Source organism: Chrysemys picta, chromosome 15 (assembly GCF_011386835.1).
Source record: "Chrysemys picta bellii isolate R12L10 chromosome 15, ASM1138683v2, whole genome shotgun sequence".
NCBI classification, from domain to species: Eukaryota; Metazoa; Chordata; order Testudines; family Emydidae; genus Chrysemys; species Chrysemys picta.
Window position 1 is genome coordinate 3,025,961 of NC_088805.1, and position 17,689 is coordinate 3,043,649.

General features: G+C 51.4%; 1 protein-coding gene across 6 annotated transcripts in view; it reads right to left on the reverse strand.

The window, feature by feature from the left end:
- The window catches only part of RASAL1 (RAS protein activator like 1), a 126,845-nt gene extending 109,156 nt beyond the window's left edge, over nucleotides 1–17,689 (reverse strand). For 2 of the 6 annotated variants that reach the window (XM_065568229.1, XM_065568230.1), the window contains exon 1: nucleotides 17,145–17,689. In XM_065568229.1, the coding sequence (XP_065424301.1) occupies nucleotides 17,145–17,209 (65 nt within the window). In that variant the 5' untranslated portion in view covers nucleotides 17,210–17,689. The remainder of the gene's footprint in view (nucleotides 1–17,144) is intronic. The other 4 variants (XM_065568233.1, XM_065568228.1, XM_065568232.1 and 1 more) reach the window with 3 other exon arrangements.

Sequence of the window (17,689 nt, forward strand, 5' to 3'; positions counted from 1 at the left end):
GTGCTCCGGTGCCAAGATAGGGATATGGGTTCCATCTATCGCCCCACCACAATTAGGGAATCCCATTGCAGCAAAGCCATCCACTATGACCTGCACATTTCCCAGAGTCACTACCTTTCGTAGCAGCAGCTCAGTGATTGCTTTGGCTACTTGCATCACAGCAGCCCCCACAGTAGATTTGCCCACTCCAAATTGATTCCCGACTGACCGGTAGCTGTCTGGAGTTGCAAGCTTCCACTGGGCTATCGCCACTCGCTTCTCAACTGTGAGGGCTGCTCTCATCTTGGTATTCTGACACTTCAGGGCAGGGGAAAGCAAGTCACAAAGTTCCATGAAAGTGCCCTTACGCATGCAAAAGTTTCGCAGCCACTGGTAATCGTCCCACACCTGCAACACTATGCGGTCCCACCAGTCTGTGCTTGTTTCCCGGGCCCAGAATCGGTGTTCCATGGCTATAACCTGCCCCATTAACAGCATGATCTCCAAAGCACCGGGGCCCGCGGTTTGATAGAATTCCATGTCCATGTCCTCATCACTCTCGCCGCCGCACTGCCGTAGCCTACTCCTCACTGCCTGGTTTTGCAGGTTCTGGTTCAGCATAAACTGCATGATAACGTGCGAGGTGTTTACAATGTTCATGACTGCTGTCTTGAGCTGAGCGGGCTCCATGCTTGCTGTGGTATGGTGTCTGCACTGTTCACCCAGGAAAAAGGCACGAAACGATTGTCTGCCGTTGCTTCCCTGGAGAGGGGGAGGATGTACCCAGAACCACCCGCGACAATGTTTTTAGCCCCATCAGGCATTGGGATCTCAACCCAGAATTCCAATGGGCGGGGGAGACTGCGGGAAGTATGGGATAGCTATGGGATAGCTACCCACAGTGCAACGCTCCGGAAATCGACGCTAGCCCCAGTACATGGACGCACACCGCCAAATTAATGTGCTTAGTGTGGCCGCATACATTTGACTTTATACAATCTGTTTCCAAAATTCAAATTATATAAATTCGGATTAATCCCGTAGTGTAGACATACCCTTAGGCTGACCTGTGCCCTGGTCCTTTAAGGACTGAAGGTCTGCTGGGCTCCGTAAGAGGCCATGCACTGCATCAGCACAGCTTCCCACTGCCATGGCATTGCCCCGGTGGAAGCCCAGGCAGGCAAGCACGAGCTCCCTTTCTCCACTTCCCATCCCCAAAATCCCCTTCCACTCCTTCCCACGATCCATTGCATGGCCTAGTTACCACTGCTTTGGCTCTTCACACCCTCTGGTGCCAGGCCCACCAGAGACAGCAACATTGCCTTCCCCTTGGGCCTCCAGACCGTGCTGCTAAGGTTCACTACTCCTGCTCCTGCCAACAGAGCCCTGGGGAAAGCACAGTCCAGGCTGCCAGGAGCTTGCAATCCAGCAGGGCAGACAACGCGGGGAACCTGGGGAGAGCCAAAGGGTGGAGCTAACTGGCAGGTCTCTTTGGAGGCTCGTTCACTAATGTCTGGATCACAAGGAACTAAAATTCAAAGTGATCTTGATAAATTGGAGAACTAGGCTACAGATGATAAAATGAAATTCAACCAAGACAAATGGAAGGTGCTACACTTAGGGAAGAGAAACCAAATGCACAAATACAGACTGGGGGAACACTGGCTTGGCAGCAGCACTGCTGAGAAGGATCTGGGAGTTGTGGCGGATCACACCCTCAACATGCGTCAGTAATGTGGTGCTGTTACAAAAAAAGGAAATGCGATTTCAGGTTACGTTAACAGAGGCATAACCTGCAAGTCATGGGAGGTGTTAGTGCCACTCTACTCGACGCTGGTTAGGCCTCAGCTGGTGTAGTGTGTCCAATTTTGGTCACCGCTGTATAGACAGGATCAGGGGCAGCAGGTTTGTTTAATTTTTGGTGGTGCACAGAATGGCTCAAAGTCCCCACCCGCCCACCCACCCTCCCACACACCTGCCTAAGGCTCTGGGACGGAGTTTGGGTGCAGGAGGGGTGTGGAATCTGGGAGGGAGTTTGGAGTGCAGGAGGGAGTTTGGGTGCGGGGTTTGGGCTCTGGGCTGGGGTGCAGGAAAGGGTGAGGGGTGTATGTGGCCCTTACCTCAGGCGGCTCCCAAAAGTGACCCACACACCCCCTGGCAGCAGCGCCTAGGTGGAGGGGCTGGGGATCTCCGTGTGCCCCCGCTGCTCCCATTGGCCAATGGGAGCTGCGGAGTCAGTGCTCAGGGTGGGGGCAGCACAAAGAGCACACACATCCCCATGGCCGCAGGGACATGCCACCCACCTCTGGGTGTGGCGCAGAGTGAGGGTGGGCAGGAAGCTGCCTTAGCCCCACTGTGCTGCCGGTGGCGGCCAGGGGCCCCCGGGCCCTTTTAAATCGCCCGGGGGCAGCAGGCGGGGCTGGGAGACACTCTGGGGGAGGCGCGTGGGGGCAGCAGGCGGGGCTGGGGGGAGAGACCCGGCCCCAAACATTGGTGGAGCTGGGCTCCCGGGCCCTGACTATTCCTGGAGCACGGGCACCATGGGCCCATATAACTCGCCGCCCCTGGACAGGATGTGAAAAAACTGGAAAAGATCCAGAGGCGAATGACAAAGATGATCAAAGGGTTGGAACGCAGCCATAGGAGCAAAGGCGGAAGGAACTGGGTATGTTTAGTTTGGAAAGAGGAGATTAAGGGGGGACTCGGATACTTGAAAGGCTGCAACAAGAAAGGAGAAAACTTGTCCTCTCTTGCCACAGAGGGCAGGACAAGCGACAATGGGTTCCAACTACAGCAGAGCAGATTTAGATTAAGGGCTTGGCTACACTTGCGAGCTACAGCGCATTAAAGCAGCCCCGGGCGCCCTACTCATGACCCGTCCACACTGGCAAGGCACTTAGAGTGCCTGGACTCTGCAGCTGGAACGCTTCTGGTAATCCACCTCGGCGAGAAGCATAACGCTTGCTGCGCCTCGGCTGAAACGCCCGGGCGTCAGTGTGAACGAGGTGTTGAATTACTGCGCGCTGATCGGCCTCCGGAAACATCTCATAATCCCCTTAAGTCAAGTGGCCACTCTTGTCATTGTTTTGGAATCGCTGCAGGAATGCGGATATGCCCTTTCAAATCTCTGTTTGACAACCGGCTGCTTATCTGCTCCGGGACAAAGCAACCATTAGTGTGGAATGCTGTGTGAGAGAGATCGGCGGGGGGCAGCGGGGGGGGGGGGTCTGCTGCTGTCTGAACTTACCAGACAGCATGCTGACATGCTCTCAGCCCCCCAAAACCCACTCTGTCTCCCCCCACATACACACAACACTAGGGTTACCATACGTCCGGTTTTTCCCGGACATGTCTGGCTTTTCGGCAATCAAACCCCCATCTGGGGGGGAATGTATGAAGTAAAAGATACAGGAGCAGGTATAAATACATGAAAGGATGGGGGTGCTTTACCAAGTGTTAGGTCAGTCTAACGAGATAAAGCAATTAACATCAGGATACCAAGAGAGGAGAAATAACTTCTGAAGTGGTAAAAGAGTGGCCCATTACAGACAGTTGACAAGAAGGTGTGAGTAACCGTAGGGAGACACTTCATACATCCCATGAAGTGGGTTTTAGCCCACAAAAGCTTATGCCCAAATAAATTTGTTAGTCTCTAAGGTGCCACAAGGACTCCTCGTTTTTTTTTTTTTTTTTTTGCTGATACAGACTAACACGGCTACCTCTGAAACCTGTCACCATTCCTAATTAAGACAATCCCTGGAGAATCAGGTGGGGCAAGGCCCTCAGACAAACGGGGGAGTCACTGCCCTAAATTGCCCAGGCTTTGGCTTCAGGCCCGGGTAGCAGGGCTCAGGGTCCTAGGCTTTAGCCCCATGTAGTGGGGCTTTGGCTATCTGCCCTGAGCCACAGCAAGTCTAACACTGGCCCTGCTTGGAGGACCCCCTGAAACCTGCCCGTGGTCCCCCAGGAGGCCCCGGACACCTGGCTGAGAACCACTGCTCCAAACCAGGCCTGGACAGGGAATACACAGCAGCAGCCAGAGAAAGCTGCTATGAAGTCAGCGTAGCTCCATTAACCTCCGTGGAACTTGCTGGCTGAGATCTAACCCAAGGGGTTAGGTTTGCTCGTATATTCTTGACAGTTGGTTTCTTTCACCCAACATCCCTCTGCTCTGCATTCAGAGATAAGAGGGGACTTTATCTCTCTCAGGATTCATCTTTTCAGTGAGTTTCAAAATTCCACAGAAGGAGAAAATAAGCAGCATTGGGACAATTGGCCTCAGTTAGGTGAATTGTAGTCAGTGAGGAACTCACCTGACAAGGCAATGTAGGGCTGCTGATGGACCAGCTCGCTTACTGAATCTAAGCTGCCATGTTTTCCATGTTCACAATCAAACTCAGAATTTGTACCAGTTTTAGACAGTTGTCAATTTCATTATAACTCACTCCCCTTAACTCTGACCCATGTCCGTGTTGGAGGGGGCTTGTTTTCACCCTAATGTTGTTTCAAAGCTGGTTAATGTTAATAAATAATGCAACTGAGGTGTGAATTTTTAACACTGAGGGTATTTAACCACTGGAACAATTTACCAGGGGTTGTGGTGAGTCTCCATCACTGGCAATTGTTAAATCAAGACTGAGATTTTTCTAAAAGATCTGCTCTAGTTCAAACAGGAATTATTTTGGGAAAGTTCTATGGCCTGTGTCATACGTGAGGTCAAACTAGATGAGCACAGTGGTGCCTTCTGGCTTTGGAATCTAGGAGTCTGAAATATAGGGCATGATCCTGCAATAATCCATGTGTGAGCATATCCCTGCAACTCTGGGAGCCCCTTGGCTTTAGTGGGGCTGTACACCGGGCTCATGGGGTTGCCAGATCTCATTATTTTATTGCCAGTCTCATGCTATTGGGTGTTTTTTCTGAAAATCTGCCGCTCCCAGAGTCAGGTGATGGGGACACAGCTTTCTTTTTGAAAGTGGTACTTTTCTAGCACAGGAGCAGGGGGTTGGACTAGATACCTCCTGAGGTCTCGTCCAACCCTGAGATTCTCTGATTCTGTGATAGGAGAGCTGGGGACACAGCACTGTCAGTTGAGGGGATCCAGCTATAGAACACACTTCTGGAGATCAGGCAAGTCCAGAGTCTGACCATTTTTAGGAAAAGCTGCAAATCCTTCTTTTTTGAAGAGACCTTTCCACCTTAAGAATGAAATTCACAACACTGAAACCTTTCTATCCAATAACCCGCCCCCACTGGCCCTCTCACCAAGCATCCACAGGATCGGTGCCACATCCCCAGGCTTGGAACAGTCTCTAGGAGGAACCCCTCGCCGTGCCAGACCCCACTCATCCTCCTGGGTAGGCCACGCGACCTCACCGTCTCCTTTGACTGAATCTCGAGGACTCAGCACACCAGGAGCTCTGTTCAGCAAGTCCAGCTGAGAGAGAGACTTGTCCACTCTGCAGGGATTAATGCACCTCAACCGTGTGCACTGACAGCACCGTCACAACAGGTGGGTTTATTACTCAGCTGGAGCCCAGCCTAGGCAGTCCTTAGATTAGCACAGCACAGCCCAGTCCAATTAGCGCAGAGCTGCAGTGAACCCCATTGGTCAAGCTCTGTGTCTCTCTCGGTCTGATCTTTGTCAGTTCCCAGGCAAGAGAGCCCCCACCTCCCTCCAGCAGCCATCTCTTATCCCCCTACCGCATGCCTTCCCAGGCCTTTGTTCTCCAGCTGGGGTCTTTGCTCAGCTTCCCTGCGGAGAGGGAGAGGCGGGGAAAGGCATCGCCCTCTGGGTTGTTGATTACTAGGGGTCAGTGTCCTGGTGACTGGCTTTTCCATTGTCTTCTCAAGACCTCTGCCAGACTTTTTTTTTCTTTTTAAATGATCCATTCAGGCTCATACAGCCAGGCAACATTCATACCTATGGCCTTGTCCACACTACACAGTTTGGTCGACAAAAGGCAGCTTTCATCGACAAAACAGTGGAGGTGTATGCACTACAATGCCCCTGCTGCTGATGCAACTCCCCTGCTGCTCCAACGTAATAAAACCACCTCGACGAGAAGCATAGAGCTTTTTGTGACAACGTTAGCGCGATGCAGTGTCAGTGTGCTTGGTGAGGTCACCCTAAGTGACCTCCAGGCGGTGTCCCACAATGCCCATCATGACCGCTCTGGTCAGTAGTTTCTACTCCGCTGCCCTTCAGCAAGATACACAGGCATGTGCTCCTCCCCCTTTAAAGCTCGGGGAATTTTTGAAATTCCTTTTCATGTTTGCTTGGCCTGGACAGCTCACGTTGATCTTCTCAGCTGACCATGCCAGCTCTTCACAGCAAACACGCTCCCGCCTGGAGTGCACCAGAGTTGCTGGGTATGTGGGGATAGGAGGCTGTGCAGTAGCAGCTGATCCAGCCATAGGATCTTTGACACCTACAAGCAGATTGCTCAGGGCATGGATGAGAAGGGGACAGGGACACGCAGCCGGGCTGTGCCAAGATAAAGGAGCTGAGGCAGGCGTACCACAAGGCAAGGGAGGCCAACTGTCTCTCTGTTGTGCCAGCAACCACACAAACACACACACACCACACAACAAAAACACTAACCCAGGAACCTATCCTTGCAACAAATCCCGTTGCCAACTCTGTCCACATATCTATTCAGGGGATACCATCATAGGACCTAATCACATCAGCCACACCATCAGAAGCTCGTTCACCTGCACATCTACTAACGTGATATGTGCCAGCGGTGCCCCTCTGCCATGGACATTGGTCAAACCGGACAGTCTCTACGCAAAAGAATAAATGGACACAAATCAGACATCAAGAATTATAACATTAAAAAACCAGTTGGAGAACACTTCAATCTCCCTGGTCACTCAATTACAGACCTAAAAGTGGCAATTCTTCAACAACAAAAACTTCAAAACCAGACTCCAGCGAGAAACTGCAGAACCAGAATTAATTTGCAAACTGGACACATCAAATTAGGCCTGAATGAAGACTGGGAGTGGATGGGTCATTACACAAAGTAAAAACTATTTCCCCATGCTAATTTCCCCCCTACTGTTACTCACACCTTCATAGAATCATAGACTATCAGGGTTGGAAGGGACCTCAGGAGGTCATCTAGTCCCACCCCCTGTTCAAAGCAGGACCAATTCCCAACTAAATCATCCCAGCCAGGGCTTTGTCAAGCCTGACCTTAAAAACCTCTAAGGAAGGAGATTCTACCAACTCCCTAGGTAACCCATTCCAGTGCTTCACCACCCTCCTAGTGAAAAAGTTTTTCCTGATATCCAACCTGAACCTCCCCCACTGCAACTTGAGACCATTACTCCTTGTTCTGTCATCTGCTACCACTGAGAACAGTCTAGACCCATCCTCTTTGGAACCCCCTTTCAGGTAGTTGAAAGCAGCTATCAAATCCCCCCCCAGTCTTCTCTTCTGGAGACTAAACAATCCCAGTTCCCTCAGCCTCTCCTCATAAGTCATGTGCTCCAGCCCCCTAATCATTTTGTTGCCCTCCGCTGGACTCTTTCCAATTTTTCCACATCCTTCTTGTAGTGTGGGCCCCAAAACTGGACACAGTATTCCAGATGAGGCTTCACCAATGTCAAATAGAGGAGAATGATCACGTCCCTCGATCTGCTGGCAATGCCCCTACTTATACAGCCCAAAATGCCTTTAGCCTTCTTGGCAACAAGGGCACACTGTCGACTCATATCCAGCTTCTCGTCCACTGTAACCCCTAGGTCCTTTTCTGCAGAACTGCTGCTTAGCCAGTCGGTCCCTAGTCTGTAACTGTGAATGGGATTCTTCCGTCCTAAGTGCAGGACTCTGCACTTGTCCTTGTTGAACTTCATCAGGTTTCTTTTGGCCCAATTCTTTAATTTGTCTAGGTCCCTCTGTATCCTATCCCTACCCTCCAGTGTATCTACCATTCCTCCCAGTTTAGTGTCATCTACAAACTTGCTGAGAGTTCAGTCCACGCCATCCTCCAGATCATTAATGAAGATATTGAAAAAAAACGGCCCCAGGACCGACCCTTGGGGCACTCGGCTTGATACCGGCTGCCAACTAGACATGGAGCCATTGATCACTACCCGTTGAGCCCGACGATCTAGCCAGCTTTCTATCCACCTTATAGTCCATTCATACTATGGGAGACCGTATCAAAAGCTTTGCTAAAGTCAAGGAATAACACATCCACTGCTTTCCCCTCATCCACAGAGCCAATCTCATTATAGAAGGCAATTAGGTTAGTCAGGCATGACTTCCCATTGGTGAATCCATGCTGACTGTTCCCGTCACTTTCCTCTCCTCTAAGTGCTTCAGAATTGATTCCTTGAGGATCTGCTCCATGATTTTTCCAGGGACTGAGATGAGGCTGACTGGCCTGTAGTTCCCCGGATCCTCCTTCTTCCCTTTTTAAAAGATGGGCACTACATTAGCCTTTTTCCAGTCATCCGGGACCTCCCCCGATCGCCATGAGTTTTCAAAGATAATGGCCAATGTCTCTGCAACCACATCCACCAACTCTTTTAGCACCCTCGGATGCAGCGCATCCGGCCCCATGGACTCGTGCTCATCCAGTTTTTCTAAATAGTCCTGAACCACTTCTTTCTCCACAGAGGGCTGGTCACCTCCTCCCTATGCTGTGCTGCCCAGTGCAGCAGTCTGGGAGCTGACCTTGTTCGTGAAGACAGAGGCAAAAAAAAAAAAATCATTGAGTACATTAGCTGTTTCCACATCCTCTGTCACTAGGTTGCCTCCCTCATTCAGTAAGGGGCCCACACTTTCCTTGACTTTCTTCTGGTTGCTAACATACCTGAAGAAACCCTTCTTGTTACTCTTAACATCTCTTGCTAGCTGCAACTCCAAATGTGATTTGGCCTTCCTGATTTCACTCCTGCACGCCTGAGCAATATTTTTATACTCCTCCCTGGTCATTTGTCCAATCTTCCACTTCTTGTAAGCTTCTTTTTTGTGTTTAAGATCAGCAAGGATTTCACTGTTTAGCCAAGCTGGTCGCCTGCCATATTTACTATTCTTTCTACACATCGGGATGATTTGTTCCTGCAACCTCAATAAGGATTCTTTAAAATACAGCCAGCTCTCCTGGACCCCTTTGCCCTTCATGTTATTCTCCCAGGGGACCCTGCCCATCTGTTCCCTGAGGGAGTCAAAGTCTGCTTTTCTGAAGTCCAGGGTCCGTATTCTGCTGCTCTCCTTTCTTCCTTGTGTCAGGATCCTGAACTCGACCATCTCATGGTCACTGCCTCCCAGGTTCCCATCCACTTTTGTTTCTCCTAATAATTCTTCCCTGTTTGTGAGCAGCAGGTCAAGAAGAGCTCTGCCCCTAATTGGTTCCTCTAGTACTTGCACCAGGAAATTGTCCCCTACACTTTCCAAAAACTTCCTGGATTGTCTGTGCACTGCTGTATTGCTCTCCCAGCAGATATCAGGGTGATTAAAGTCCCCATGAGAACCAGGGCCTGCGATCTAGCAACTTCTGCTATCTGCCAGAAGAAAGCCTCGTCCACCTCATCCCCCTGGTCTGGTGGTCTATAGCAGACTCCCACCACGACATCACCCTTGTGGCTCCCACTTCTAAACTTAATCCAGAGACTCTCAGGTTTTTCTGCAGTATCATACCGGAGCTCTGAGCAGTCATACTGCTCTCTTACATACAACGCAACTCCCCCACCTTTTCTGCCCTGCCTGTCCTTCCTGAACAGTTTATATCCATTCAGGACAGTACTGCAGTCATGTGAGTTATTCCACCAAGTCTCTGTTATTCCAATAACATCATATTTCCTTGACTGTGCCAGGACTTCCAGTTCTCCCTGCTTGTTTCCCAGGCTTCTTGCATTTGTGTATAGGCACCTTCTTGTCAACTGTTGGAAATGGGCCATCCTGATTATCACTACAAAAGTTTTTTCTCTCCTGCTGATAATAGCCCACCTTAATTGATTAGTCTCATTAGAATTGGTATGGCAACACCCATTTTTTCATGTTCTCTGTATATATCTCTTCCTACTGTATTTTCCACTGCATGCATCCAATGAAGTGGGCTTTAGCCCACGAAAGTTTATACCCAAATAAATTTGTTAGTCTCTAAGATGCCACAGGTTCTCCTGTTCTTTTTGCTGATACAGACTAACACGGCTACTACTCTGAAACCTGTCTCTCTGGTGTGGCATCGAAAACATGCAGCTTCTACAAGGAGCTGTACACCATCCCTGGCGGCGACCCCACCTGCACTGCCAAGAGCCCCACAAGGAGGTCCAGTTGGAAGAGGACGTGCAACAGGCTTGTCCGGTGTCATGGTGAGCCAGGACCTCTTTTTGACTCTGGAAGGGTCTAGCCCGTCCCAGCAGTCCAGCTCTGGTGTGCCTGAAGCAGGAGAGGGAGCTCCAGTAAGTACTCATTTTTCTTTGATAGTGCACGATTTACATGAGGTAGAGGTGTTCTTTTTTTTTGTTCCGTGGTGCACCTGGGAGAAGAGACTGAAATAAACACTAGGTACTATTTGTATCTCCTTCACATTCCCTTGTGCAGTTACGCAGTTGGGGCTCTGCAGAAGAGTTTGTTAATGGACACCGGGATCTCCTGAGAATCCTCCAGGGAGATCTCTAGGAAACTTTCCTGAAGGTACTCTGCAATCCTCTGCCAAAGGTTCCTTGGCAGAGCGGCTTTGTTTCTTCCCCCGTTGTAGGAAACTTTGCTGTGCCAATCAGCAATTACTTGTGCAGGAACCAAAGCAGCACATGGGCGAGCAGCATGCAGACCTGGTCTGAAGCCGCACATATGCAGGAGATGCTCCCTTGCATCTTTCATTATTCTCAGTAGTGTGATTTCAACTTTAATCACCCCTGCCTGTGGGTATTCAGAATAGTGTCCACAGGTGCTTGTACTGATCCCCTTCTGAAACCACCCAGACCCTGTCTCATCTTGCACCCCCTGCCCCAGGCTGAACTCACCATGTTTAGAGCTCTGGCTGTGCTGCGTGCTGGCCAAAGGAAAGCGAGAAAGAGGTTATGTAACTTTTATGATTCAATACTGAGTGCACACACAATACTGACTCTGTGCGTTGTTTCTTTTGCTTCTGCAGATGTGCCCTTGAGGGCCAGCTCCTACGCACTGATGGAGCGCCTCCGTTAGCTAAGGTGGTGAACGAGGAGCAGTAAGGACATTTTTCAGGAATTTCTGCAATCGTCAGATCAGGCTGATAGTGATCACAGGGCATGGAGAGAGACAATAAAATACAAATGGATAGCCAGGAGAGGAGACAGGGCCAGGAGAGGAGACAGGGCCAGAGCAGATAATAAAGCTCATGGAGGACCAAACAGAGATGCTGAGGTCCTTAACTGCACTGCAGGCGGAACATATGCATGTTCGACCCTCGCCCCCTTGCAGCCCATACAGAACTGCGTTCCTTGCCCTCCCCAACCTCCCCATACACATTCCTCTCACATCCCCAGCCTCCCTGCGGTACCCCTTGCACTCCACCCCAGGGACATTTATTGTTTAATAAAAATTGAGTCTTACAAGACTGATTCTTTATTGATGACCTACATAGGGTAGTTGCAACAGAAAGTCAAACACAGTGGCAGATTACCTGGCTTAATTCATTACAGAAAGACCCATTACTGGGGTTCATTGTCAAAATGCTGCTTCAAAGCCTCCCTGATTCAAATAGTCCCCTCCCACCCTCCACCCCACGTAGCCCCTCTGATAGCCCTAGTGTCTGGCTGCTCAAAATCAGCCACCACGCAATCTGCCTCCACGCTCCACCCCTCGGGAAACTTTTTGCCCTTGGGTTCACAAATGTTATGCAGAGCACAGCAGGCTGCTATGACCATGAGAGGTCCAACCTGCCTAAAAGGCCGTGACCCTTTAACCTGCCGAACACATATTCTTTGGGCATTTGGCACCTGCTTAGACTATTGTTGAAGTGCTCCTTGTAAGGCGTCATGAGCCATGGGAGTAAGGGTAGGCTGGGTCTCCCAGGATCGCTATAGGCATTTCAACATCCCCCATTGGAACCCTTTGCTCTGGAAAGAAAGTCCCTGCATGTAGCTTTCTGTACAGGCCAGTGTTCCTGAAGAAGAGTGCATCATGCACCTTCCCTGACTATCCCGCATTGATGTCTGTGAAACAACTCGGGTGATCCACAAGCACCTGCAATGCCATAAAGAAGTTGATGTACTCTGTCACAAGACGGTCTGGGGTCAAAACTGGGATATTGCCCTGCTGCAGTTAGAGAATTCCATCGCTGCAAAGCCATCCCCTCTTTCACACATATTTCCAAGAGTCACGGTTCTTCGTAGCAGGAGGTGATTAATGTCCCTGCACACTTGCGGGAACGCAACCCCCACGGTGGACTTCCCAACTCCAAATTGATTCGCAACTGTAGAAGTCTGGAGTTGCCAGCTTCCACACAGTGATCCCCACTCATTTTTCCACTGTTGGGGCAGCTCTCATTTTGGTTTCCTTGTGCCAGGGATGCGGGAGGAGGGTGTGAGCTCCGCCCACAGTTCAAGGAAGTGGCTTTGCGCATATGAAAGTTCTGCAGCTACTGCTCGTCATCCCAGAGCTGCATTACAATCCGATCCCACCACTTGGTGCTTGTTTCCCAAGCCCAATAGCGACGGTTCGCTGTGTGCAGCTGCTCTGTGAATGCCAACATCAATCTTGAATGGTTTCTTTCCATGGCACACAGCAGGGCAAGCACCATGGATTCCTGTTCAGAGTCACAGCTCATGAAATACTGCAGGATCAGTGTTGTGTTCATAACACTCGTGACAAAACTGGAGAGCAGTGCAGGATCCATGCTTTTAGGAAGAGATGGCGTGCACAAAGTTCACAGAGGCAGTTGAAAAACAGCACGAAACTGTCAGAAGTCCTTGGAATTATGGTCTGGGGAAAAATGCATCACGGGGGCGGTGATCCCGTCCCAGGATGCCTAGCGGGAGAAGGTGGTGATTTGCACGGTGGGATAGCTACCCATGGTACACTGCTCTCTCTGTCAGTGCTAGAGCACCAACTGTGGACGCGCTCCGCCAACACAGGGCGCATGGTGTGAACATGCACAAGCAATGTAATTACAGCCATTTATGATCGTCGACGTAACTTAAGTCGGCTTCACTCTGTAGTGTAGGCATGGCCTTAGGGCTTGTGTGCGACGGCCGCACAGCTTTACTGCTGTAGTGCTGCACTGCAGACACTGCCCATGGCGATGGGAGAGGGTCTCCCATTGGCGTAGGTAATCCACCTCCCCAAGAGTTGGTAGTTAAGTCAACGGAAGAATTCTTCCATCATAGAATCATAGAAGATTAGGGTTGAAAGAGACCTCAGGAGGTCATCTAGTCCAACCCCCTGCTCAAAGCAGGACCAACCCCAACTAAATCATCCCAGCCAGGGCTTTGTCACTGTCTACACAGGAACTTAGGTTGGCTTAACTATGCCACACAGGAGTGTGGATTTTTCTCACTCCATAGCGACATAGTTTCTAGTGTAGACCAGGCTTCAGCATGCTGTGAGAACAAATAGTCCTCCCCCACACCCTGCCAGGTAGCCATGGAAAATATAGGGGAAATCAAGGCACACACTGGGGTCATAAAAATATTACGGAAGATTCCGACTTCATCACCCCCCTTCTACCCAATAAATCCCCAACACTGACCTCCCTTTCTGCCCTCAAACCCCAATATCGATATTCCTTCCTAACAAGCCCCTACCAATGAACCAACTAATACTTTGTGAAACAAGTCAACCTAACACACCCAAACCCTACCACAAGCAGAGTTGTGATCCCATAAAGGGAGAAGGGCCATAGAGAACACAAAGTCCACTAGCGACTTGGCTATTGCTATGGAGTTTATGTGGAAAACGTTCAGATACTACGGTGATGGGCCGCAGGATAAAACCCTAAAGGTTTGTCAGCACTGTGGGGACTGCAGCAGTATAGCTACACCGCACTAAGCCCCTAGTGTAGATGCAGCCTACAGTGAGAGAAGGGGTTTTCCATGGCTGTAGGAATACTGCCTTCCTGAGTGGTGGTAGCATTCTTCTGTCGACCCGGCTGTGGCTACACTGAGGTTAGGTTGGCACAGCTGAATCACTTGGGATTTCACCCCCCCAAGCAACATAGCTAGGGGCTTTTCTATACTTGAAATGTTACAGTGACACAGCAGCACCTCAGTGTAGACACTACCTATGCCAACAGAAGGGCTTCTCCCTTTGGCACAGGGAATCCACCTCCCCGAGAGGCGGTACCTACATGCAGGGCTGGCTCTGGCTTTTTGGCCGCCCCAAGCAAAACAAACAAACAAACAAACAAAAACCAACCTGCGGCGCGCCCGGAACGCGGGTGCAGGGGGACCGGCTGGGGGGGGGAGGAGGAGGGAGCAGGCGGGAGAGAGAGAGAAGGGGGCTGCCAGGGCTACAGCAGGGGCGCTGCCACGCGGCCCCTCCCGCTGCGCTGCCGCCTGCCGCGAGGGCTCCGCTCCGGTCGGCGGGGAGGGAAGGAAGAGGACTGCCCTGCAGGGCGCTCTGGTTCTCTGCGCCGCCACCCTCTACAGGGCGGCCGGAGCGGAACAAGAACAACAACAACAAAAAAGCGGCCGTGCCGCCCTAGGATTGGGCAGAATGCCGCCTCCAACAATCTGCCGTCCCAAGCACCAGCTTGCTCAGCTGGTGCCTGGAGCCGCCCTGCCTAGATGGACGGAATCCTTTCACTGTCCTAGCACTGTACACATGGGGACTTAGGGCAGTTTACCCACAGCGCTCTGGTGGATTTTTCACACCTCTGAGCAACATAGCTGAGTGCCGACCAGCCCTATGTCAATCTTAAGTGTAGACCAGGCCTCAGATAGACAGGTAGGTTTTGTAAAGGTCACTGTGCTAATTCTCTTCTCACACCAGTTTCACTGCATAGCCCCTGGTTCCCCATTGCCTGCCCCTTAACCAGATATCTGGAACCATGGAAACTGTGGGTGTGCAGCAGAATATGGTCAGCTCCAAGCATCCAAAAATCATGAGAATAAGCAAACAACCCCCCTTACATTTTTGGGGGTGGTTCTAAGTGCTTTTTGCTTCTGAGCTGCTAGGTTGCGCTGTCACTATGTTGACAAGCTTTTTTCCACTACCATAAAGGATATAAACTGATTTTTCTTTTTAAATGAAAGTGTCTTCTCACATGACTCCAGAAGCTGGGGCTTGAAGACCCCCGCCCCCCACAAAATCCAAAAACATCAAGTATTGTGAGCATTGACAAAATGAAAATTGCTCCCAAATCCAAATGATGGCTTTCTGTACCCGCTCTGCTGACTTCCCACTGGTGTTAACACCCACTAGGAAATGGAGAATCGGGCTCTCAGACTGCAGGGATGTAGCTCCAGATTTAGATGAGTGTAAACAAGAGGGGAATAAGTCCACTGTTGGTTAGCAGCCTAAGAGCTGGGCTACACTAGACAATTGGTGACAATTCCACATCCTCGAGTGACATAGTTAAGCTGACCTAAGTCCCTGTGCAGACAGCGCTAGGTTGACAGAAGGATTCTTCCACTGATCGAGCTACTATCGTGATGGGAGAACCCCTCCTGCTGGTGTAGGTAGTGTCTACACGGAAGCACTGCAGCAGCGCAGTTGTGCCACTGGAGCCTTTCAAGTGTGTAGCTGGAGAGGTATGAGCGGGGAGCAGGTTTACCCCGATTTACATGGGAATAAATGGCCATGCAAAGGACAGGCAGGGGACAAGCAGACCTGCAGATTTTGGAATGCAAAGAATAGTCAGTGCAATACAGACGAGGAAGTTTGCCCATTCTTCTACCAGAGACGCTCCCAGTCCTAAACTGTGCTTCAGAAACAGGCGAGACCATCTGGGGAGTTAGCACCCAGACCTAGCTGGGCTTTACTCAGTGCAGAAACTGCTTGGTGAAAAGTGCTCATGCACTGAAGACCTAATTTACCCCAACGGAACTGCATCCCCTCTATGCCGCAGTGGCCTTGAGACTTCCTGCCAAAATCCAGGTCAGGAGTTTCTCCAGCTGAGTTATGAAAAAAGAGCTCGGCAGTGGAAAGTGTCAGGGTATGTGGAGAAATGTGAATAGTGCGTGTGGCATTGTATATCTTTCTGCTGCCATCCAGCCAAGGAGCACAAACACTCCAAGCTTTGGACAGTCATTAATTCATACTTGCAGCCTCCCTGTGATGTACAGCAGTCTCATTACCTCTCTTTTGCATATGGGGAAACTGAGGCACAGTGACACAAGCAGAATGACCCAGTAGCAGTGCTGGGAATAGAACCCAAATCCCAGCCTCCCTATTCTAATTACTAGACATCACTGCCTCTAGTCAGCATCATCCCAACAACATCTGCACACCAAAGATGCAGCCAAGCATTGGGCACACCCTGGGGAAGAAGCCCATCCCCTGCTCTGCCTCTGGGCTGGGATCCGCAAGCACCAGGGAGTGCCACTCTGTGACGTATCACCATGCTGATGCCTGCCAGCTGCAATCCCATTATGTATTGATCGATATCAATCAGAATAGTAACTGGATAAGTGATAACAGTAACTCCAGCTCAGGGTGGAGACCGCTGGACCAAATCAGATTTTCCCTTCCCCACACCCAGCCCTGCTCCAAAGCTAAAATCTAGCAGCAAGAGGCGGTGGCCTCACATCAGTGGAAGTGACACATGCCTAGAAATGGGACCAGCTGCCAAATGCAGATCTGGTTTTGGTACACACTGCCTTGCAGGTCGAGGGGTCAGGGTCACCCCGTTAGTAACTCAGGCCATTTTCAAAATTCAAATAGGGATTCAAATGTCAACCTTCAGATCTGGGGGGGGGGGGTTCTGACCCAGGCCAGCATTAACCAAGGAACAGGAGAGTGCTAACGAGCAAGCCCAGAATTCATATTTGGAGATGCACCTGGTCGCCTCCAGCCTGGACTGCCCATTTCCTCCTCTCCTCCCTGGGAGGCAGCCTGGGGAGTCCGGGGGTCCCCCAGGCCAAAGTGCAGGAAGGGGGAGTCTTGAGCCAATAGGTTGGCTCTCCACAAGCCAACATCTACTCCTGGTACCAGGAGCCCCCCGGCGCCCCCAGTGACCCGGCTGAGCGCCCTGCGATGGGCATCCCACGGGAACCCAACTCACACATCCTTGGCGGGCAGGCCCCGTCCTTCCACCACTCTGAAATGCAGGGCCGTGTTCCGGGCCATCCCCAGCCCGAACTTGGGTCTGTCCTCAGCGGCGGGGCTGATCGTCCCTGGGAACCATCGGCTCGGCTCCGGGGTCCTGGCCGTCTCTCGCCGGGGGAGTTTGGAGCTGTGCCTCGGGGCGCGCTGCTCCTGCCTCGCCTCGGGCTTCTGCCTGGCGCTGAGCAGAACAGCAGCTGGCTCGCGTCGAAACGTGTCTTGCCAGTGCACCGCCCGGCAGGTGAAACCGCCCAGCCCGTGCCAAACCGCCAGGCGCCGTGTCAGGTTCAGTTCAAAGCGCCCAGGCGGCTTCTCCGTGCCTCGCCGGCGTTGGAGCCGGCTGCCCGAGCGGCACCGGGAGCGGCCCGAGCAGCACCGGGAGCGGCCGGAGCGCGAGCTGCTGCTAGAGGCTCCGAGAGACGCTCTGGCAGCGGCAGAATCGTGTCTGCAGCCACAGGTTGCCCGGGGAGCGCTACACCCGCTAAGCAGGCGGAAGCCAGCAGA